Source organism: Myotis nattereri (genome assembly GCF_964212035.1).
Source record: "Myotis nattereri genome assembly, chromosome: 9".
In the NCBI taxonomy this organism is placed as follows: domain Eukaryota; kingdom Metazoa; phylum Chordata; class Mammalia; order Chiroptera; family Vespertilionidae; genus Myotis; species Myotis nattereri.
In genome coordinates this window covers 80,351,562-80,375,060 of record NC_138084.1, presented here as the reverse complement: position 1 = coordinate 80,375,060, position 23,499 = coordinate 80,351,562, and the positions used below count along the sequence as shown (strand labels likewise).

At 61.7% G+C, this 23,499-nt stretch overlaps 1 protein-coding gene across 1 annotated transcript in view; it reads left to right on the top strand.

Annotated features, from left to right (window-relative positions):
* Positions 1–23,499, top strand: part of DSCAML1 (DS cell adhesion molecule like 1) — a 320,664-nt gene that overhangs the window by 240,943 nt on the left and 56,222 nt on the right. The window contains exons 7-11 of the mRNA XM_081098463.1: positions 964–1,260; positions 2,890–3,162; positions 10,413–10,691; positions 11,086–11,205; positions 12,032–12,208. Of these exons, the coding sequence (XP_080954589.1) occupies positions 964–1,260; positions 2,890–3,162; positions 10,413–10,691; positions 11,086–11,205; positions 12,032–12,208 (1,146 nt within the window). The remainder of the gene's footprint in view (positions 1–963; positions 1,261–2,889; positions 3,163–10,412; positions 10,692–11,085; positions 11,206–12,031; positions 12,209–23,499) is intronic.

Here is a 23,499-nt window from a genome sequence, read left to right as displayed (position 1 = left end):
CGGGCTCTGCCAGGCACCGGCTCTCTCCGCGTTTGAGATAAGGGCCCCCCGGAATGGGCAGGGCTGAGACTGGCAGCATGTGGGACTAGCACCAGCGTGTTGCTGCGACATGTGGGTGGGTGAGGAGTGCATGTGACACTGCCTCGCTTTCTTTTTATGTTTGTTTGGGGTTTTCAATGCCTGATTTACCCTTTCCACCAGCCCTTATGGAAGGAGGCCAGGCTCCTCCTCTCCCGGGTGGCCGACAAGGGCCGTGTCCCTGCAGGCAGCTGGGCGCCGCTACCTCCTGGGCCAGCCTGGGGGTCGGCCCAGATCAGGCCCAGCCTCAGGCCCAGCCGCCGACCCCGCAGCACGGCCTCTGGGCGGCTTGCACTTTAAGCCTCAAACCGCAGGCTGTTTGCGGGAGCACCATCACGCCCCACCCCGCACCCCCTCCCCCTCCTGCCAGAATGAGAAATGGAACCCCACTCCACAGGTCCGGCTGGGTCAGGTCCCGGTTCCACACACAGTGAACCTCTGCGCCTCTGTCTTTATTAACAGCGGGAGGAGGGAGCGCGGACAGGGAACCCCTGAGAGAGTCATGTTTTAGGAAGCACTTGCCAAGTCCTGTCCTAAGCGTCCTTCCTGCATTAGTTCATTTAATCCTCGCAGCATCCGGATAGGAATTCATACTCAGATCCCCATTATCACCATCCTCCATGGAGACGAGCCGGAAAGACTCAGAGAGGTTCAGTAACTGGCCCACAGACACAGCGCTAAAGCGACTGAGGGAGGATTCAAACCCTGTGCAGTAGTGACTGGCACCTGACGGGGATTTATGATAACGCGCAAACCGATGTGCCCGAGAGTTCCTTATATTGTCATGGCCACTGCTTCCCCTCCTCCCCGGGGACGGGGTGGGGTGGCTGGTGGGATGGCTGCTCAGCGGCTCGGTGACCCGGAGGGGGCTCCTCACTCCTGCAGACGGCACGCCCCGCATCGTCTCCTCCTTCAGCGAGAAGGTGGTCAACCCCGGGGAGCAGTTCTCGCTGATGTGCGCAGCCAAGGGGGCCCCGCCCCCCACGGTCACCTGGGCCCTGGACGAGGAGCCCGTCGTGCGCGACGGCAGCCACCGCACCAGCCAGTACACCATGTCCGACGGCACCACCATCAGCCACATGAACGTCACGGGCCCCCAGATCCGGGACGGGGGCGTGTACCGGTGCAGCGCGAGGAACTCGGTGGGCAGTGCCGAATACCAGGCTCGAATAAACGTAAGAGGTGCCTGTCTACATTTAAATATCAGAATAGGCTTTGAGTTCCTTTGCCATCTCTGTGTCCTCATCGTTCTTGTGGTGACTGGTACTTGTGATTAGCTGTCATTTTGATTTTAGTAGAGGTCTCTTTCCTCTTCTCCCCCTTTTCCCCTGCCCTCCACAGTCCCATCGTCCATCCGTGTGTGTGTGTGTGTGTGTGTGTGTGTGTGTGTGTGTGAGTCTGTGTGTGTGTATGTCTGTATATGTCTGTGTGTGTGTGTCTGGCACAGTTCACTGCCTTGGCATCCCCACCCACTCCACTCCTCTTCCCTTCTCCTCTCCTGCAACCAGCCCTGAGCCCGTCCCCATACCCCCATTCAACCTCTCTGGCCCCAGGTATATAAGCGCCCAGCCAGCATCCACCAGCCCACCAGGGCCTTGCCAGGACAGGCCAGGGAAGGAGCAGGGGGCCAGGCTTGATCTTTGACGGGGGTGTCCACCAAAGCTGTGTTCCCAGTGCACCCCCACAGAGCGTCCCCCAAATGCTCCAGGAGGTGTGAGCAGCAGGAGCCGTAGCATCCTCTCTTCCCAAACCTCTGCCTGCCTCCTCACTACCCCCCAAGGCTCTAGCCATCAAAAGTAGGAGGCTCCGGCTGGGCGGGGTCACCCCACGACAGGCAGCTCCAAGGGGCGGAGTCCTCAGGTTCCCCAAGTCTCAGTTCTCCAAGTCACTGCGATGAGAAATCTCCTCTGGAGCCCTTTGCAGCCTGTGACCCTCATCTGACCCTACCAGTGACCTCTGACCCAAGCACAGAGGAGGCCCAAGGGAAGAGGGGGACTCTGGACCAGGGGTGCTGGTGGCTGCCGTGGGGAGGGGAGGGTCGGGAGGATCATGCTAAGTCACCTTGCCAAGCAGGTCTCCAACCCCACGTGAAGAGCATGCCCTCCATTTGGCCGCCCTGCCCTTCCCTCTGAATCTGCAAAGGACGGAGCCACAGGTCCTGGGAGGGTCCGGGGGGCAGCTCCTGGCCTCCTGGGTGGGGAGCCTGAGCCTGGAGCCTCTTATGCCTGGCCACACCCCCTGCACGGTGCCTCCGAGCCCCTCACACCCCACAGGACCATCTGCCCCGCTGACCAGTGCCGACACTCCCTCCCCGTGTGACCAGAGCACCCCCACGGGGCCGTCACGTGACCAAGCACATTTACCTGTGGAAAGAAAATGATCAGTTCATCCAATGAAGACCTCCCTACTGCCCTTTAGCTAGCATTATGGCAAATTGAATGAAAATGAGCATGTCCACATTTCCATTTTAACCCCAAATCTTCATTGCCTCGGAAATGAGCACTCGCCCCCAAGCCTGCCCTTCTCGGAGAGGCTCAGTGCCCTCCTGTGCCCTCCCTCGGGGATGGGCTCGTGCCTGGGCAGGAATGGATGCCTGTCTGTAACTATTTGAAGCCAGTAACCGAGTCCTGGAGAGACCGTGGGGCACCCAGTTCCAGGCTCTGCCTCCAGATGAAGGCCACCCTCCCCTCCCCACCAGCAGTTTCCGCCCCCTGGTGGTCTCAGAGCCCAGCACTGAGGACAGCACCCAGGCAGCGGCTGCCCCTGGCTGACCACTGCCCGCCCCTCCTCTCCTCCCTCCTGACCCGCCAGGGCCCCCCAGCATCCGGGCGATGAGGAACATCACGGCCGTCGCCGGGCGGGACACCCTCATCAACTGCAGGGTCATCGGCTACCCCTACTACTCCATCAAGTGGTACAAGGACGCGCTGCTGCTGCCGGACAACCACCGCCAGGTGGTGTTCGAGAACGGCACGCTCAAGCTGACGGACGTGCAGAAGGGCATGGACGAGGGCGAGTACCTGTGCAGCGTCCTCATCCAGCCGCAGCTCTCCATCAGCCAGAGCGTCCACGTGGCCGTCAAAGGTAGGCCCGCCACCCAGCCGTACGGCCGGCCACAGGGGCCGTGGCCTCTGCATCCGAGCGGGTGGGACACCACGGGGACAGGGCTCCGCAGGGTGTCTGAGGGGCAGGGCAGGGTGGGCGCCTGTGGGGACACAAGGCCACGGGGACCTCTGCATTCAGGTTTGCCCCATGGGCTGCAGGGCCAGACAGCACTGACCCCAGAGGAGCCAGGGAGAGAGGCCAGGACAGAGATGGCAGGCTCTGTAGGCCCCGGACGTCAGCATGGAAGGCAGGGCACACCAGAGGCTGGCAGGAAGCGGCGAGGGGCGGGGGGCGAGAGCCAGGAGCCTGCAGGCAGCAGGAGGCGGGGTGCAGGGAGCAGGCGCTGGGTCCCAGGCTCCCTTCTGGGGTACAGACTGGCTGGCTCCGGACCTGCTGATGCCGCTTGAGGCCTAGGAAGCACCTCCTGGAGCTCAGCCCCCGGCCTGGTACCTGGGAGCCTCTGAGTAACTGTCCGTGGATGAAATGAATGAGTGAGTGAATACCAACGCGCGAATAAATGGCTGCATGAAGAAACGAGGGATGCTCCTGGTTCTGGGCGGTTCCTGTGTGTGAAGCTCCCTCCCACATCCGCTCCTGAAAGCCGCAGGCCTGGGGACTGTCTGGGCCGGGGCCTGGCTGCTCGGGGGCAGGATGGGGAGGTGGGACCCGCCAGGCGTGGCTGGGAAGCGGTCAGGGAAAGCCAGGCAGCCTCTCCTTAACCCAGAGGGACCGAGGGCTGGGGCAGGGCAGGCCGGGAGGAGGAAAGCTCCCGGGACAGCCTGAGGAGGCAGGAGGAGAGACAGAGCCCGGGAGGACACCTGGACATCGGCGTCGCCCCGGCAGCGGGGACACATACTCCAGAAGAAAGCTGGCCTGGGACTGGGGGAAGGTCGCTGGCACAGGGGACCCCAGAGGGGCCCCAGCTCCTGACGCAGGTGGAATGAGGGCCTGTGGCAGGAAGAGGGAGGTCTGGGAGAAGGACGAGTGGGGAGGTGGACGCTGCCTTTGGTTTGGCCCCGAGCCCGCAGTGGGCGAGCAGGTGCATGCATCTGGGGGCGGCGGGCAGAGCGCGGCGCTGAACGTGGGCGGAAGGCGGAGTCAGTGCTTCTCTCCTGGGCTCCTTGTCACCAGTCGCCCTCGTTGGCACACCGGAGCTTGTCACATGCCTCCTTGTGCACCCGCCCCTGTCACAGCGCTAGACGGTGTGTGTTTCTTGAGCTGACGCTAGACAGCCGTCTGGCTTAGGGTGACTTTCTGGGAAGCCTTCCCTTGAGCCCCGAGAACTGGGCGTCCTGTGGCCCCCTCAGGCCCGGGGGCCCATATGGCATCTGCCTTCCTGCTTCTCAGCCAGGCTGCAGGCCACCGCGGCCACCTTCTCGGCCTGAGGCCTCTGCCCAGCCCAGGGGCCTGGTGCTGGCGGGAACCTCCGACCCGCAGGCCACAGCCCCGTTCGGTGGCCCCTCCCGGTATCACAGGCCTCCTGGATCCATTCCCATTACAAGCAGGAGACCGAGAGTTCCCGGTGTAAACATCACATATTAGAACATCTAACCTCTGCTCCCTTAGACCGCCCGCACCAGTGAGCATGTGGCCTGGTTTGTTGGCTTAAAAAGAAAAACAACAACAAAAAAAGAACAGGCCTCCAGCGAGCGGCGGAGCACGCGGAACATTCTGAAAGCTGCTGCTCATCAATTATTCATCCCCACTCAGGGAGCGATCAGTCCTAATGAATTGAATCTGATGCCTTCCGTCTGAGCGGCTCGCTGGGCCTGTTGAGATAGTGCGGTGCTGAGTGACAGGGTCTCCCAGCCCGGGAGGGTGCGTGTGTGCGCGTGAGCGTGTGCCTGTGTGCGTGAGTGTGTGTGTGTGTGTGTGTGTGTGTGTGTGTGTTCCTAGAGGCAGAGCCCGCACACCAGCACCCAGGCTGCGTGACTTTCCTGCGGCAGGGATGTGGCGGGTATAGCAGGGCCTGTGCCCACACTCCCACATCCCACCCTCCACGGCTGAAAACAGCCCCGGCAGTGTTTTCACCTGTTTCCTCTCCAGACCAAGAAGCAGCACAGTGTGAGGAGCTCTGAGGGCCTGTGCCCCTGCCACTCCCAAAGCTCGGGCACTCCGTGCCACCCTCTCCCCTCCCCCCCTCCCCACCTCATTAGAATGCACTTTTGCAAAGAAGCTGTCAGGACTGATTAGGAGGCGCTCCTGATTAGCTGATGTGCTGCTCCCCAAGCTCCTCAGAGAGGAGGCAGAGGAGGTGTGGATGTGGGGAGGGGCAATGGCTGAGGTAGAAAGGGACGGGCCAGGGCAGCCAGACCCCACCCCTACTGCCTGGCTGGGACAGGCGCCCCTCCCCCAGGACCAGAGCCGAAACCCGGAGTGTGGGAAGGGCCAGGTGCAGGCGGGCAGGGTGCTAGAAGCTCAAGACCAGCTGGAAGCCCTGCATCTCTCTTGGGGGGCGGGGGCGGGGGTCAGGGCTGTGCACAGGGCAGGGCAAAGCCCATGCTTCTCCAGGATTTGGAAAAACAGTGCTGACTCCATTTCTTCTGGGACTGCTTGTCTTCTGATGAATTTTGAAACACTGAGCCAAGAGCAGAGCACACAATATTTGCATGCACGTGCATGCACACACGTGTGCAGAGACCTGTGTGCATGAAAGCAATACACGTACACATTGGCACACACCATATGCAGGTACATGCAACCTGTCCGCACCTGCACATACATGTCCATCGTACGTGCTGGCAGTTACATGTACACAAATGTTTCCTCTGTCCATGTCCTCCTGTGAGGCAAATTCCTGAGCCACAAACGGCAACTGCAGGTGATGCCATGTGAGGAATTGCCCGGGTGAGGCAGCTGTGGCCCAGCCAGGTGGAGGGGTGGAGGGGAGAGAAGGCGAGGATGCTTTGAGGGCCTCCCGGACTGTGGTACGTGGGGCAGTGACTGGCAGAGGCGAGCCAGGCTGCAGAGAAGCGAGTGTTTGTGGCTGGGCATCCAAAGAGATCGTTGGCAGGATGCTAAGAGGAGGGCACATGGATCCAACCTGGATTTGGTGTCTTTAGGGCGCCCTGTGGCTGAAAAATGATGTAGCATAAAAGCCTCCCCGGGCACACGGCCGGATGTTCATTCACTCAGGAGGCAGGGCTGCCACCGGGTGCCTAGTCTCCGTCCCCACAGCTGGGCCTCTCGGGGCCGCTGGAGCCAAAGCAAGAGCATGAGAGCCTTTCTGCCCAGCTCACGAGGCCAGACCAGGGGAGGGTGCCAAGTCCTGTGGAGAGCAAACGGGAGAGAGACACTGACATTCACACACGTACTCACCCTCATTCGCGATGCCCGCACTCCCCACCCACACGCAGCCTTCCCTCGCTGCTCAGCCCAGCCCCTGGCCCAGCGGCCCCTTCCACCCTAGTGAGTGGCACGCCAATGGGCAGCAGCATCCTAGTGGCCAGACAGGGCTCAGATGCCGACGGTGCCATTCCCTCAGCGACGCTGGCCATGCCCTACTCCGGGCACTCGGGCCCTGTGCTGTGCGGAGGCACACAAGCCCTGCCCTCAGGAAGCCCCCCTGGGGGGAGCCACACGAAAACGGAGGGAGTGGGAGGGAGCGTGCGGAGGGTGGAGGGAGCCGTGTGCAATCTTACACGGGCGGCAGGGGAGGCCTCCCTGAGAAGAAGTTACTTCTCCTAAAACACTAGACTTGCTACGGCTGCAAAACCCGCCTTGGGGCTTCAGAGATGACCTGGCCCCACCCCCACTTTGCAGATGGGGGCGCCGAGGCTCGGGGGAGAGCAGGTGGTGAGAGGGCGACCTGCCCAGGTCATGGTGTAGAGCACAGTCTGGCCTGGCTCCCAGGCGAGGTCTTGCCCCACGTCCCTGCTGCAGGAAGGAGACGCTCCAACTCGCCAGCGCCCATCCTCTGCCAAAGGCTCCGTCTCAGAGGGATGAAGACAGTGTCCACGGGCCGGGCTGGCGGTCACCGGCCCCCTCTGCCGCGCTCCCAGGCAGGGCTGTGCGTCTTGCAGTGGCCTCGCAGCCGCCTCACTGTGCCAGCACCTGTCCTGGCCCTGCCTCCCTCGACGCTGACCGAGTTGCCCTCTTGCCAAGAGGTCTGTAGCCAGAGCAGGGCTTCCGGAGAGAAGTCCCTGGTGACGTGGCCCCCATTCGGGCTGCGGTCGGCCCTGCAGAGCCCCCGGCCATCACCACGGAGGAGTCAGGGCCCTGGCTGCTGGGGACGCTCTCCCAGGGGGGAAATGGACACGTTCAACCACCCGTGTCCCCACTGAGCGCTGGGGAAGGCGCTGCCCACTCAGAGGAGAAAGCAGCCCACCCAGGCAGCTGCCCGCAGGCACACCCCCGAGCCCCACCCCTGCTCCTCGGTCCCCCCCCCCCGCTCCCCTAGTATTCAGCGAGCAGCCAGGACCCCTGTGTTCCCCTGCGGGCAGGGTGCCCCCCTGCAGGCTCTCCGAGGGCCATCCCCGAGCCAGGGATTCTGTGCGGAGCTCTGCTCACGTTCCTCCCAAAGGGGACCCTGACCCCCCACCGCCTCACGCCCCACCAGCCCACAGCAGGGAGTGGGGCAGGAGCCTGCCTGGGTCTCGGCGTTGTCTGGCCACCTGCCCCCACAGGTCAGCGAGGCCCTAGCCAGCCCCGGGGCACGTCTGGCTCCCCAGGGGTGTTGGCACCCTCCCTCGGTGGTCTGTCCAGGAGCCGCAGTGTTCCACTTGGTAACCCGTTGGCCTCTGCCTCTTAGCGGTGTCTCTCTCTCACACACACACGCACACACACACACACGCACGCACACACGCACACACGCACACGCGCGCGCATACACGCACACGCACGCACACACATACACGCACACGCACACGCACACACACAGAGACACGCACACACATGCACACACGCACACGCACACACGCGCGCGCATACACGCACACGCACACACACACAGACACATGCACACACGCACACACACGCACAGACACACGCGCGCACTCACGCGCACACACGCACGCGCACACGCACGCGCACACGCACGCACACACATGCACACACGCACAGACACGCGCGCGCACTCACACGCACACGCGCACGCACACGCGCACGCACACGCGCACACACGCACACACCAAAGCGTGCGTGCCCCCTCACAGTCCCCACGCCGCCTCCCCCGTGAAGCTGCAGTCGCCCAGCCAGAGGGCACTCTGCTCTGAGGCCAGCGCCTCGGTGTACGGACGGTGCTTGTCCAGCACTCACGGCGGCGGCCACGCTCCCGGAGCGCCTGCCTGTGTGGTGAGCGTGTGCCTGCCTCCCCGCGCCCACACGGAGACGAACCCCACGCAGAGCAGGCGTTTCATCAATATTAGATGACTCAGTTAATTAGTGAATTAACCTGCCTTGGAAACTTGTTCCGTTATCTAAATCCCTTCTTACTGAGAGAGACCGTTTTCCTCTTTCTTGCCTGAGCTCAGGCTTCCTGCCTAATTCCCATCCATCGTCTCCATCTGCACTGTGCTCCACGGAAATGTTCGCAGGACCACCCTTCCCCGGAGCACAGCCCTGCAGGCTCGGCACCTGCCCGGCAGCAGCCCCCGCCCGCTGCCCTCCCTGCCCCCCGCCCCCCGCCCCTGCCCCGCAGCCCTCGCTGCTGCAGCTCCCTGTCAGAGGCTCTTCACCCACAGGAGCCGGCTCTGGAGGGGCCCCGGGAGGAGCTCCCGAGCCCTAGCAAAACCAGCCCCTTGAGGAGCAGCACAGAGCCCCCTCCTTTTCTGGATGAACCCCACCCTGTGCTCTCACCACCCCTTGCCCACCTCACAGGTAACCATTTAGGACCAGCCCAGGGCATGACCTACAGACGTTCTTTCATTCACTCTTCTCACCTGCCAAACATGAGTTGGACTCTTATAATTTGCCTAGTTACTGCCCTGGCGGAGCCCCCAGACGCCCAGGGAAGGGGTCATGCAAAGGCTGCCTCGGTGCCCCGTGATCGAGGTGCGGACCGGGGCTGCAGGGCTGTGCAGGACCAGGCTTCCCAGGAGAGGTGGCAGGTCTGGGAGGATGAGGCCGGGTTTTCCGGGAGGCCTGCCGGGCTCCAGCTGTGGGCCTTGGTGGGAAGGACTGGACTGCTGGGCTCAGGAAATAAACTGGGCGGCAGATCTGGGCTCTGCCATGATTCCACCAAAAAGCCCAAGGAGGCCAGGGGCCTAGATCTCATCTAGGCACCAAAACAAAACAACAACAACAAAAAAAAGAAACACAGAGAAACAAAGAAACAGAGGGTGGGGCTCAGCAGAGCCCCACAGAGGACCCTCTGGGCGTCTGAGCAAGGGCCACTTGGCCATTACTAGAGTCAGGGTTCCAGAAAAATCTGTCTGGATATCCAAGACCCAGCAAGCCACCCAGAATGCTGGGGAGGCTCCAACCCGAAGAGCAGAGGCAGCCATAGCTGGGGGTGGAGAGGGCCAGGAAATGGCCAGAGTCCCAGAACACCTGACGGACGTAGGACCTGGACATGGGCAGGTCAGGAATGAGATGGGTCAGCAGCCACTGGGCTGGCCACACATGGTGGGGGGTGAAGAGGACAAATGCCCAGCTGTGTTCGCCCAGGCGCCCCCGGCACAGGCTGCGGCGTGCGGCTGTGGGCGCTGGTGATGGAGTGAAGGGTGAGGTGGGAGATGACATTGGGAAGGTGGGTAAGGGCCCTGCTGAGGGGTATGGCTCTTGCCCGATAGGTCATGCAGGCAGCATCCCTCCTAAATGCCACCTCTCTGGCCCTGAGCTCCTGGCCAAGGCCTTTCCCAGCATCCACAGGGCTGCCAAGGTGTGACCACGGCCACCCGGCCACTTCCCGGGGAGCAGGAGCATCTGAGGCATGCACAGGAAGCCATTCCTTCCCGCTTGGGGTGGGCCTGGGGCAGAGAGCAGGCTCCCAGCAGGGTGGAGCGGCTCCTGGGAGAACCAGCCTGTAATCATGGAGCCCCAGAAAGGAGGTCTCCTCCTCTCCCTTCTGCCCCCACTTGCCGGGGAAGTTGCTGTGGCCTCATTGAGTTGTCATAGAGATAATGGCTGGTGCTCCAGCCAGAGCTGAAAAAGGAGGATCCCCCCACCGCAGCTCAGGCTCCAGACAGGCCCACGCTGGGGTAGGGAGGAGCCCGAGGGGGAGGCAGGGGAGGCGTGCGCCTGGCTGGGCTGGGACAGGGGGCTGACAGCAGTGTCCCCTTCCCTCCCAGTGCCCCCTCTGATCCAGCCCTTCGAGTTCCCCCCTGCCTCCATCGGCCAGCTGCTCTACATCCCCTGCGTGGTGTCCTCGGGGGACATGCCCATCCGCATCACCTGGAGGAAGGACGGGCAGGTGATCATCTCAGGCTCCGGCGTGACCATCGAGAGCAAGGAGTTCATGAGCTCCCTGCAGATCTCCAGCGTCTCCCTCAAGCACAACGGCAACTACACGTGCATCGCCAGCAACGCGGCAGCCACCGTGAGCCGGGAGCGCCAGCTCGTCGTGCGCGGTGCGTGGGGACAGGCCGGTGGGGGCCGGGGGTTAGGGGGGGGAGCGGGAGTCCAGCTCTGTCTGCTGCTCGAAGTCTCTCGGTCCAGGTTTAAATCCCAGGCTTAGGGAAGATTGGCTCTGGCAGATGCCTTAAAGATCAAGAGGTTCAGACCTCTTACTTTCCAGGCCAGGACACCGAGGCCTGGCCTGGGGAAGACGCGTGCCCAGTTAGCCACTGGCAACGTCAGAGCTGGAGCTCAGAGCCCCCAGCTCCCACCGGCCCCAGCAGGCGCTCTCGGGAGCTCCGGTTTAGAACAGTCCAGCGGGACTGACATTGAATGGCAGGTGCCTGGCCCAGGAGGCCTATCAGAGACGGAGGTGATCGGTTTCTCCCGCCTTCCCTCCTTCTGCAGTGCCCCCTCGGTTCGTGGTGCAGCCCAACAACCAGGACGGCATCTACGGCAAAGCTGGTGTGCTCAACTGCTCGGTGGACGGCTACCCCCCACCCAAGGTCATGTGGAAGCACGCCAAGGGTAAGCCCCTGGCCAACCAGCGACTCTGAGTAGCCAGGGAGAGGGAGGGAGGACACTGGGGAGACTCAGGCCTGGTTCCCACACATCCCTAGGCCGGGGTGGGAGCCCTGGGTTCTGAGCCCCATGGGGACCCCAGGCTACACCCAGCCTGGAGGACATCCAGGGGCCTGTGGGCTGGCAACAGCTATCATGCTGACTCCAAATGTCCTTTTGTCCCCTCCAGCCCTAGAACTCAGGGCACTCTGTGCTCCCCACTTCCACATGCCCCCACCCTCTGCTCTGGGGTCCCCAAGCCCCATTAGCCCCTGCTCCTCACCAGTTATTCTGGGATCTGGGATCTTGGAGCCCAACTTCACGCCAAGGATGCATTTCATATCTGACTAAGCCCCACGCCAACCTCTTACCTAGACCGTGTCTAGGGCTGACCCTGGGAGGGGGTGGCACCCAAAGCCCCCCTTGGAGGATGGCGGGCCTCCTTCCCGGGCGTGGCTGCCCAGGACCAGGAAACTGCCATCTGACGGCTCAGTCTTCCCTTTGCCTGTTGCCAAGTGGCCTGAAAACAACTCTTTCTTCCTCTCTGAGGAATTCACCCCACACAAGCTCAGTGCCACCTGGGCATGCCAACCCCACCTCCTCACTCCGAGCCGGCAGGCCCAGCTCTGTGAGGGTCCCTCCTGTGGCCCAGGAAACAGGAGCGGTGTGGGCATGCCACACAATGGCCTTGGGTTTTCAGGAGAAAGGCAGTGGGCACTCCCTGGAACACTCCCATCCACCCAGCTCACCCCCAGCCCAGACAGCAGCTCTTCTGACCTCTGCCTCCTTCCAGGGAGCGGCAGCCCCCAGCAGTACCACCCGGTGCCCCTCACCGGCCGCATCCAGGTCCTGGCCAACAGCTCGCTGCTGATCCGCCATGTCCTGGAGGAGGACATGGGCTACTACCTCTGCCAGGCCAGCAACGGCGTGGGCACCGACATCAGCAAGTCCATGTTCCTCACCGTCAAGAGTGAGTCCTGCCCCCGGGCCCTCCTGGCACCCTGGACACGGCCAGGGCCCATCTCTGCACCCACCTGCCCCCTCGTGGTTTCCATTGGTCCGTGTGTGAAGGGGAGGCCGGAGGATTCCTAGTCGGGTCTGGGCTGGGACACTTGGATGGGGATTCAAAAGCACTGACATGCCCTAGCCACTTTGGCTCAGTGGATAGAGCATCGGCCTGCGGACTGAAGGGTCCCAGGTTCGATTCCAGTCAAGGGCACATACCTCAGTTGCAGGTTCCTCCCCAGCCCAGGCCCTGGTCAGGGGCAACCAATTGATGTGTTTCTTTCACATCGATGTTTCTCTGTCTTTCCCTCTCTCTTCCACTCTCTCTAAAAAGGTGGGGGGGAAGCATTAAAAGCAGGGGCCTGACCCCAAAAGGCCCCGCTCACCACGGGCTAGTCCCGATACGCTCCTGATGTGCTCATGGGACGTGGGATTTCTCGTTGACTTTCATCTGCAGGTTGGCAATTCTATCTGAATAGTCACATTGAGCACTTCATTTTTGTTACGTGACTTACACCTGCTTGAGTGTAACCTGTGACTTAGGAAGGAGGACACTGTATATACAAGGTAGGAGAAAACCTGGGTCCTGACTTCAGACCCAGGCTCTGAAGTGCCCTCCCTGTGCGAGAGGTTCATCAGGCCCCCCAACCCATAACATCGGGGTGAACAGCAGGGGAACTGAGGGCAGAAACGGGGAGGTGCGCCAGAAGAGCTGGAAGCATTAAAACACATTGCAATTTGGTGCTGCATCAGTGGCTTCTAGGCCCCAGGCACAGAGCCCATCTTGCCGGCCGGGGCACCCCAGTATATGCCTGTACCTGTTGTCACAGACACACATTCCTATGTGTGATCTACCTCTGCACACTCCCAGGAGTCAGCATAACGGGCCCCGGGAATCCTTCCATAACAACCAGGAATCCTGCCATACGGCCCCGGGAATCCTTCCAAAACAACCAGGAATCCTGCCATAAGGGCAAGGGATCCTGCCATAAGGACCAGGTATCCTGCCATAAGGACCAGGAATCCTGCCATAAGGACCAGGTACTCTGCCATAAGGACCCGGGAATCCTGCCATCAGGACCAAGAATCCTGCCATCAGGACCCGGGAATCCTGCTATAAGGACCCTGGAATCCTGCCATAAAGACCAGGAATCCTGCCTTAAGGACCCAGGAATCCTGCTATAAGGACCCGGGAATCCTGCTATAAGGACCCAGGAATCCTGCCTTAAGGACCCAGGAACCCTGCCATCAGGACCCGGGAATCCTGCCATAAGGACCAGGAATCCTGCCATAAGGACCAGGAATCCTGCCTTAAGGACCCAGGAATCCTGCTATAAGGACCCGGGAATCCTGCCATAAAGACCAGGAATCCTGCCATAAGGACCAGGAATCCTGCCATAAGGACCAGGAATCCTGCTATAAGGACCCAGGAATCCTGCCATAAGGACCCAGGAATCCTGCCTTAAAGACCCAGGAATCCTGCTATAAGGACCCGGGAATCCTGCCATAAGGACCCGGGAATCCTGCCATAAAGACCAGGAATCCTGCCATAAGGACCCGGGAATCCTGCTATAAGGTCCAGGAATCCTGCCATAAGGACCAGGTATCCTGCCATGAGGACCAGGAATCCTGCCATAAGGACCAGGAATCCTGCCATGAGGACCCGGGAATCCTGCCATAAGGACCCGGGAATCCTGCCATAAGGACCAGGAATCCTGCCATAAGGACCAGGAATCCTGCCATGAGGACCAGGAATCCTGCCATGAGGACCAGGAATCCTGCCATGAGGACCAGGAATCCTGCCATAAGGACCAAGAATCCTGCCATAAAGACCCGGGAATCCGGCCATAAGGACCAGGGATCCTGCCATAACGACAGTGCCCATGGGCTGTAGGTCAGGGTATGGACTGCAGGTCATAGAGGACAGTGGGATAGGCTGACTTTTAGAGTCTGACCGACCCCGTGTGAATCTGGGCTCCTGTGGCCTTGATGAGTTTGCCAGCCTCTCTGTTCTTCGTCTTCCTGACATACAGAAGGAATCCTACGGGCACTTCCCTGGCATGCTCTTTGTTAAGACTGAAGTCTGATGGCAGGTGTAAAGCAACCAGGTGGTACCTGGCACCCAGGAGGCCAACCAAGATGTGGCCGCCAGTTTTGTTATTCTTAATGCAGTCCCCAGGGTAGGCGCAGGAGAGGCTGCTGGGAGCAGGGCCTGGTGGGGGGTGTCTGTTCGCCTCTCCCAGGGCGCCCTCCTATAAGAATCACAGCTTCTTTATCGCTCGCCAAAACCCGCTCTCAGCTCCGCAGATGGGGAAGCCAGCGGTGGTCCATGCTGGGATCTGGGGGCTGGAGGGTGGGGGCTGGGGCAGCAGGAGCCACTCCCCTCACACCATCAAGAAGCACTAGGTCCTTGATAAAACCAGGCAATCATTGTCACCCCTCGGCCAGGGAGAGCCTGGGTGATTCTGCTGTGTGAGAATGAGGAGTAGCAGATGCTTCTGGGACCTTCCTTGATATGAGATCCTTATCTCCCCACTGTCAGCAGGAGAGATGAGCCCAAATGCTCGGACTTTGGGAGGGAGGGTCTTTGCTGCTTTTCTCCAAGTTTGGGATTTCCACTGACCTGGTGTGGCCATGGCTCTGTGGTCCGTGGTTTCTCTACGGAGGTGAGGGGATGTGGGGTCCAGGGGACAGGTGGTCCAGGGGTCTGGAGGCGGACTGTGCGTGAGGACACCCAGTCCACAGCAGCTGTCCCCCACGGCATGGGGCCCTCAGGGCCTGAATTTTTCCATTCTGTCCTCACTTTCCCAACCAGGCAGCAGCTGTAAAATATGCTGAGGTGTTCGGAGAAAACACATTTTATAAATCAGGGCAGCATCATGTGCCTGGGCAATCACACACACATGCACACCACTCACACACACACACTCACACTCACACACACACACGCACACACTCACACACACACACTCTCATACACTCATTCACATTCATAAACACTCAGGCACATACACACTTACACATACTCACACTCACACACACACACTCACACACACACGCACACACTCACACTCACACACACATGCACACCACTCACACACACACTCACACTCACACACACGTACACACTCACACACACACTCTCTCATACACTCACTCACATTCATAAACACTCAGGCACATACACACTCACACACACACACACTCACACACATTCACTCACACTCACTCACACTCATAAACACACACACACTCACTCACTCTCATTCACACTCACACTCACAGTCACACACACTCACACACTCACTCACACACACACTCACAGAGGTATTCATCTCTGGCCCCCTCTTCCCACGGGAGTGTCAGACCCTCTCACTTAGGGGCAAATCTGCACCTCGGTCCCTCTCCTCCTCCTTGTCCTCATTTCAGTGCCGCCCACCGTGATGCACACACCCCTTTCCTGTGTCCGCTCCAGCTCCCACGCCCCTGCGGACACGCTTCCCCGCTCCCCTCCCCTCACTCACACGACACAGAGGCGCTGGGTCCCTCTGCACCCAGCTCCCCGCCCGCCCCTCGCAGGACCCTCTGGGCCTCACACGCCCTCAGCACATCGGAGCTCCAAACCCTCACGCAGACTGCACCTTGCGCTGCCTCCCTCACACCTTTGCTCTGTCACCAACACCCCCTCCAGCCCAGCCCCCCTCTTCGCACACATCCTCTAAACATGCCTGTGCCTGACTTACAGGCTGAGGTGATGGCTTCTCCCGCCTTCCCATGCTGGGGGCCTCTGGACCACCCCGAAGCCAGCAGGAGTGGAGGAGGCAGGGCCAGGCTCCAAGGCCTGAGGCAGGCTCTGTGCTGGCTGAGCCGGGCAGGCCTCTGACAGGGGTGGGGGCCTGGCTGCCCTTCTCCTGCAGCCTGAATGAACCCACACAGCCCCTGCTCCCGCCGATGCTCCTGTGACAATGGGGCAGTGCTGGTGGGATGGGCATGTGGGCTCCTGGCCTCTGGGCACTGCCGTGCTGCCTTCCACGGCCCTCGCACAGGCCCCCTGCTCCAGGGACTTCGCCCGCAGCCCCTCCCCCTGCACATCCTCCCCTGCCTGCGGGCCTCTTCCCCCTTCACTCTCCCTCAACCTTCCCCCTCCCCCACCTCTGGCCTCAGTTGAAAGGGCAGAGGTAGGTGGGGAGGGATCTTCAGGATCCAGCATGTGAGTCACCAATGGGGTTGCCAGGGAAAGCCATTCAGTCCATCCCCAACAACCCACCACCACCCTCCCCGCGCCCACGTGCAGGGCCGAGCACAGGAGGGCCTGCCATTGCAAGGCCGACTTCAAGACCAGCCTCGATGCTCCCCCCACACGCGGGAGAGCATTGGCCGGTAGTTCCCCTTGTCAGATGGCACCTCGAATGGCCTCTCGGGAGGCAAACTGGCCTTGGCCCCCCTCTGGCCAAGTGAAAAGCAGGAAGTAAACACTGTGTCAGAGAGACATGCATTGTGAAGGGCACCCTAGCGTCACACCGAGTGTCCGTGATTGGCCTCCGCCTGGGCACGCCTGCGCAGTGACCCCCGGTTTCCAGCGGTCACTGGCAGGATCTCACGCGCTCACTGAGTAGGCCTGTAGGATCCCTGGCTCCAGAGCAGGGACTTTAGAACCAGGGGGACCTGGGTTCAAATCCAAGCCCTGCCCTGGGTCGCCGCGGGTCCTGAAGCACAGTCTCTGTAAGCCCCGGGTTCAGCCTGACAGTTTCTCATCGTCAGTGAGGGCTAAATGGGGCATCGGCAGCAGCCACCGCTGTACTTGGCACCAAATACGTGTCAACAAGAAGCACCACTGGTTTCAGGTGCTGCCGACCTAGCGAGGAGTAGAGTGAAGCTGCTGTTCTCAGGGAATTTAGAATCTTGAAGAGGAGATACACATATGCCCAAAACAACTCAAATGCGCGAGGCGGCAAGTGCCTGCAAACACTATGAAGAAGGGGGTACAAAGAGAATCGGATGGAGTAACCAACTTTAACTTGGGGGTCAAGAGAAGCTGCACAAATGTAGCAGCCGCCAGTGGGACTTGAAGGATTCGGACAACAAGGACCAACAGGGGCAAGGGTCACTCCATTCCAGGATGAGGAGGAAGCATGGCGAGGGCACCCAGCCGGGAAAGGTGCGAATAGCATCTGGCGAGGAGACGGGGAGGGTGATCGCAGGTGCTCACGGCCTTGGGAGCGAAGCATTGTCTTCCGGGGATCGATGACTCTTGGTGTCAGACACCAACCCAGAGCTGCAGGGGCCCAGGGCCCAGGGCCCAGTGGGAGTTGGGTTCCGGAGCTGGTTCTCAGAGAAGTGCCACGTGGAACCCGTGCCCAGGGCCACAGGTCGCTGAGGTGGTGCTGGGGTGGGCGAGGGCTCTCAAAGTCGCTTCCACCTGGGCCCCTTCTGTCTCCAGAGATGCGAGACCGGCAAAATGAAGATTCTGCAGGAAATGTCCCCGCTGGTGCGGCTCAGCCCCCGCCTGCCGCTGCTCCGTCGTTCAGTGGTTACTGAGCGCCCGCCGAGCGCCTACCCTGGGCGGGGGAGGGGGCCCTGCACACTCGTGCACCTTTCCCGCGGCCAGCCTGTCCGTGGGGCTGGGGGTGGAAGGGGTGAGCTCCTCGCAGAGCGGAGAGAGCAGAGCCCATATGACCCCCACCTTAGGCTGCCCCCCAGTTCCACGGAGGAGAGGCTGTGGCCTGTCCTCCCACGCACTCCTCACAGACAACCTCTGTCACGCGCTGGAACCTGGTGCTGGTGTCCTAGGGCCGTGGTCGGCAAACCGCAGCTCGCGAGCCATATGCAGCTCTTTGGCCCCTTGAGCGTGGCTCTTCCACAAAATACCACGTGCGGGCGTGCACATACAGTGCGATTGAAACTCCATGGCCCATGCACAGAAGTCGGTATTTTGTGGAAGAGCCACACTCAAGGGGCCAAAGAGCCACATGTGGCTCGCGAGCCGCAGTTTGCCGACCACTGTCCTAGGGCCACTGTAACAAAGAGCCACCAGCCGGGTGGCTTAGAGAACAGAACCCATTCCCTCCCGGCTCTGGGGGGCTGGCAATCCCCCGGTGTCAGCAGGGCCGAGCTCGGCAGCTCCAGGGCAGCCCGGGCCCCTCGTCCTCGGGCTCCCGGCGACTCGGCGTCTCCACCGCACACGGCCTTCTCGCTGTGCCTTCATACCGTCCTTCCTCTGTGGGGTCTCTCCTCTCCTCGTAAGGACAACGGCCATATTGGACCAAGGGCCCACCCTGCACCAATAAGACACCCTAATCACATCTACAGAGACCCTGTCACAGCCGCAGCCCCGGGGGGCGCAGCAGCATAGCCCCTGCGGCAGTCCCCACGCCAGTGTTCTACCCCGACTCTATGCTTCCCAGAACTCAGACACTGACTGCTCTCCTTCCCAGCATCCCTCAGTGCCCTTGTCTGAATCCAACCAGCCTCCTCCCTGACACCCCCTCCTGGTCAGCAGCCCCCGGACCCAGCCCTCCTGGTCCCTGAGTCAGCACATGGCCGAGGGCGGGGCCTGGCCAGCTGCCACCTGGAACCCAGCCATGCCCATCCTTCATGCCCTGTTGTCCATGGATGCTCTCCAGCCACAGGGGCAGAGCTGGAGTTTTGCAATGGGGACCTACGGCCGGCAAAGTCTGAAGTATTTACTAGCCAGACCTCGGCAGAAAGAGTTCGCCAAGTTCTAGTACCTTCCAGTAATTACAGAAAGACGGCTCGCCGCCTCCTGTTTCTGAAAGGGTTCCGACGTGCAGTGAGGAGAGCTGAGTGTTCTCTCACCTCTAACACAGGAATGAAACCACTCCCGCCGCCTCGGACGGGTGAATGCAATGAGCTCACTCCCACAGAGCACCAGCCGGGTGCGTGCACATCATTAGCGTCCCCTGAGTGGTAGGCGTTTGATTATTACTGTCATTTTCTACTGGGAGCGTGAGACCAGAGGCGGGAGAGCCAGGTCCCGCCTCCCTTAAAAATCCTCCCGCCTCCTGCTCGGCTACTCCTCAGAGAGCAGCCAAGAGAGGGACTGACTGACACCCCTGATAGGAGGAGAAAGCGAGGCCTGGTGAGATCGGGTGCCGCAGCACACGCAGCCCATGTCCCAGGGGTCCCATGCAGACCAGCACCCCTCGCACACACTGGCAGCACTGGCAGTGCCAGCGCTGCCGCCCATGTGCACGGGTGGTGGCCAGCCAGGGTCCCAGGAGCCCTCAGCCCCCGGGCACCTCCCCGCCAGCTCAGAGCCGAGGCTAACGGCTGCCATGCAATTTGAATTAATCTCCTGCTTCAGGTGGAGCTTGGCTAATCAGGGGAGACAAGGAGCCGAAGTGGGTGCAATCAAATTAACAACGCCGTGACCCTGGCTCTTTAAGAACAGAAAGGCACCTCCACCCTTGTCCTTCCCCGGAGAAGCCTGGAGCTGCTGCCAGGGCTGAGCGCAAAGAGATGCTCCCACCTGCCCCAGGCCCGCCACCCCGCATGCCAGCCATGGCCCTGTGGCAGCTGGCCCACCCGCCCCAGGCCCACCACCCCGCACGCCAGCCATGGCCCTGTGGCAGCTTGGCTCACCCACCTCAGGCCCGCCAGCCACGGCCCTGGTGGCAGCTTGGCCCACCCGCCAAGCGGGGCTCCAGCTCTTGTTGGAATCTCGTTAACCAGGAGCAGAGACACTAGCTGTTGGATGGAGGGAGCGGGCTGGGCTGGGTTGAGGGTAAGGAGGGCCCCTCATCTCAAGTGGGCAGACTGGGCACATGTGATCCTTTCAGAGACAAAAGGAGCTGAGGCCCCGAGCAGGAGGCCCCTGCTCCCCCCGAGCTGGGTTTGCAGGGCTCTCAGGAAGGGCCTGTCCCAGGGACAAGGAAAGGACATCGTGCCAGCTAGGCAGAAGCCCGTGGGCTGGGGACCTCCGCCGCCTCCCCTGAGCCTCCTGAAGGGAACGTGCACCGCACCACGCCCTGCCTTTCCCCCGCCCCCCCCCCCCCCCCCGTCCTCCTGGCTTAGAGACGGCTCCCCTGCCGCCCTTCCCCGGACCACAGTGGGAGTCACCTGGGTTAGGGTGCCATTAAGGAATGCTGGTGCCCAGGCCCCGCCCTGGGCCAATTAACTCTGAGCCTCTGGGGTGGGGTCTGTGCTGGGAGACTTTTTTAATCCCCAGGTCATGCTTATGTGTAGCCGAGCCTGGGAACCTGCACTCCTCCCGCATCTGGCATCTCTCAGCCTCCCGGTTTCCAGCCCAATCTTCTCCCCCCACATTTGGCTGTGTTTCTCTTTGGAAAACCTGGCCTCGGGCACTCCCCTTCCTGGTGCCGGTGCCTCTCCCTGTGCCTGCTCTGGCCGGCATCACCTCGTGGGGAAAGCCACAGGCACCGGGCTGAGTCCTGGCTCTGCTGCTCAGTGACTGTGTGAACTGGAGCCTCAGTTCCCCGTTTGTAAAGTGGGAATGATGATGGGGCTGCCGTGAGGGTTGAGTGAGCTCATGCAGGTGAGAGAACGCACATGGGAGTGGCAATGATGTCAGGTACTGCACATTCTGTGCGCAGCCCATGGCAGGTGATGATGGACCAGCGGCTCCCTCCCGGCTGGGAGATGGCTCTCCCTGTGGGCTGCAGCGCCCACTCCTCTCCCCCTCCCCGCCGTGGGCATTCTCACCCTCTTCCCGCACATCCTCCCTCCCTCACATGCAGCTCTCCCGGGGGCCTTCACAACGGAATCTTCCCTCCCTGGTGACGAGGGGACTTGTCAGGAAACACAGCTGAGCTCCATCACCAGGTGGGAGAGAGGGAGGGAGACAAACGAGGACTGACTCGCCACCGCCCGCCCCTGCTCTGCCCCCAGCCCTGCCTGCCCCGGCCTGGCTTCCCCCTCCCCAGCCCGGCCTGGCTCCCCCCCACCCCCCAGCCTTCTCCAGGTGTCAGCCTCCTTCCACACTCCCACCAGGATCCACCCATGTCATTCCCACATGGCTTCCCACTCCTAGGACCAAGCCCGGGATGGAGGGACACCCGCCAGGCAGAAGAGGCTAGACTCCACGGGGAAAGGGGACTCAGAGCTGCCTCCCCCCTGTGCTCACCAGCTGTGTGACTTTAAAGGCCCCGCAGCCTCTCTGAGCTGCTTCCTCAGCGCACAGTAGGGCAGACGGCCCCAGACGGCTTAACCAGACGCTCCTCACAGAGGAAGTCCAGTGCCCTGTAAACCACAAGGAGCAGCCCCTTCTCCCGGGTCCCACCAGCTGCTGAGGGGGTCCCCAGAGAAGGGGCGCTGGGGGAGCACGGGAGCACCAAGCAGGGGCCCCGTTTAAACGCCATGGCCGGTTGAGCGGCCCCAGGACACCATCTGCAAACCTGGGGGTGAGCAAGGAAGCAGAGTGGCTCGGGTGTGTAAAATCCTGTCAGCCCCTCACGTCAAGTTACAATGCAACTAGCAGCTGGTCTGGGCAGGACCTCGGGGTCACGGGCCGTCTGCGAGGGATTTCACACCCGGGACCAGTTCCATCAGATCCTGGCACAGTCTTGTTTCTGCAGTTGGTTTCCTCCCCTTTGGCTGTGTCTGGAGCCCCAGCGAAGGGTGGGGAGGGGGGGGACTCCACCCCGCCCACACCCTGCTCCTCTCCGGAGCCTGCCACAGACCCGGATCGAGGTGTCTGCAGAGCCATCAGATGGTGGCCTGAGCACCGCGCCCAGGGCAGGCTCGCCCTGCCTCGGAGCGAGTCTGACTGCGCCCAGGGCACGGGCACGGGGCGGCAGGAGAGGCAGCCGGCACCGAGAACCTTCCTTCCTTCCACAGATGCGTGCTCAGTCCTGGACAGAGAGGCTCCTGTCCAGGGTCTCACGGTCCCCCAGGAAGTGGGGGGCTGCAGCAGGACATGCCGGGGCGCGAGGCTGTGTCCGCAGGAGAGGCAAAGGCGCTCTCCTGTCCTGTTGGAGCAATGAGTCGCCTTGTGGCTGCTGCCAGCCTTGGTCATGCAGGACCCCGCCGTGCACACAGCCCCCTCCTGACTGCCCCTGAAGCTGCTCCCTGCCGCCCCCCTGGGAGGGACTGCTGAACTGCCCACCACAGAAGCCACGGCTTTTTGTTGACAGCAAGTTCCATTTCCTAGAGCCAGAGACTGCGTGCGGGTGGCAGACAGACAGATGGTGAGGGGTGGCCGCCCTGCAACCACAGCAGGGCGGGCGGAACGAGGGAGGGACTGCCTTCTGGAAGCCTCGGTGCCATCAACTGAAAAAGTGGTGGAACAATGGGGACAAGACTCACTTCTCCTGGGTGTTGGGGCATCACTGAGCAATGAGCCAAGAGGCCAAAGCATCCAGCTTGTCACCTGCCCCGTCACAGGCGTGGCCACGGAACTGAGTCAGGAAAGACACAGTGCCGCCTCCCAGGAGTGGATTCAGGCGGAGCGCTAGAGCACTGCCAGCACACAGCTCGTGGGAAGGTCCCAGTCAAAGGGCACCGTGTGTGCACGTGTGCGTGTGCGTGTGTGTGCGTGTATGTGTGTGTGTGTGTGCGCGCATGCTCCTGCAGATGACCGCGCGTGTCTCCAGGGAATTCTTGGGGTCTGCCCTGGGGCACACCAGGTCTGGTGCAGGGAGAGTCCCATCATTACTGCAATTCAGTGGAGCAGAGAGACCTTGCGGTCCAAGGCGGGGCTGGGGGCCTGGGGGTGGAGGGAAGAGAGCAGATGCAGGGGTGCAGCCTCATATGCTGCCTGTGGGCACAGGAGGGCGCCGTGGCCCCTTCTCTGGGGTCCCACCAGCAGAGCCTGGTGGAGGGGCACAGTGGCAGAGTTCTCTGCTCAGGTGTTGGCAGGAACACTGTAGGGCAGGGGGAAGAGGGAGGCAGGTTCTCTGCTACCTGCCCAGGACAGGGAGCTAAAGACCCCACATGCCAGGAGAAATGTATCCTGAAGCATAGAATCACCTCCCAGAGCAAGGAGCTGGACCCCCAGGCCAGCTTCCCCTCCCTCCAGGGGCCCAAGACAAGGGCCTCTGACCCCTGTGTGCTTCTTCTCCCTGGCATCTTCTCTCTGCCCTGCCCTCCACCCCCCTACGCCCCCCCTCCCCACCCCCGTGCAGGGCTCGCTGCTCCCGCCACAGCCCTTTCCCTAAGCAGAAAAGGCTCCCAGGAAATTCCTCCTGAGGCCAAACAGGTCTGCGCTTCCCGCTGCCTGCACGGGGCGCATTCCGAGTTCAGCCACTCCTGGTGGCACGGTTTGAAGTCTGCCCGTCT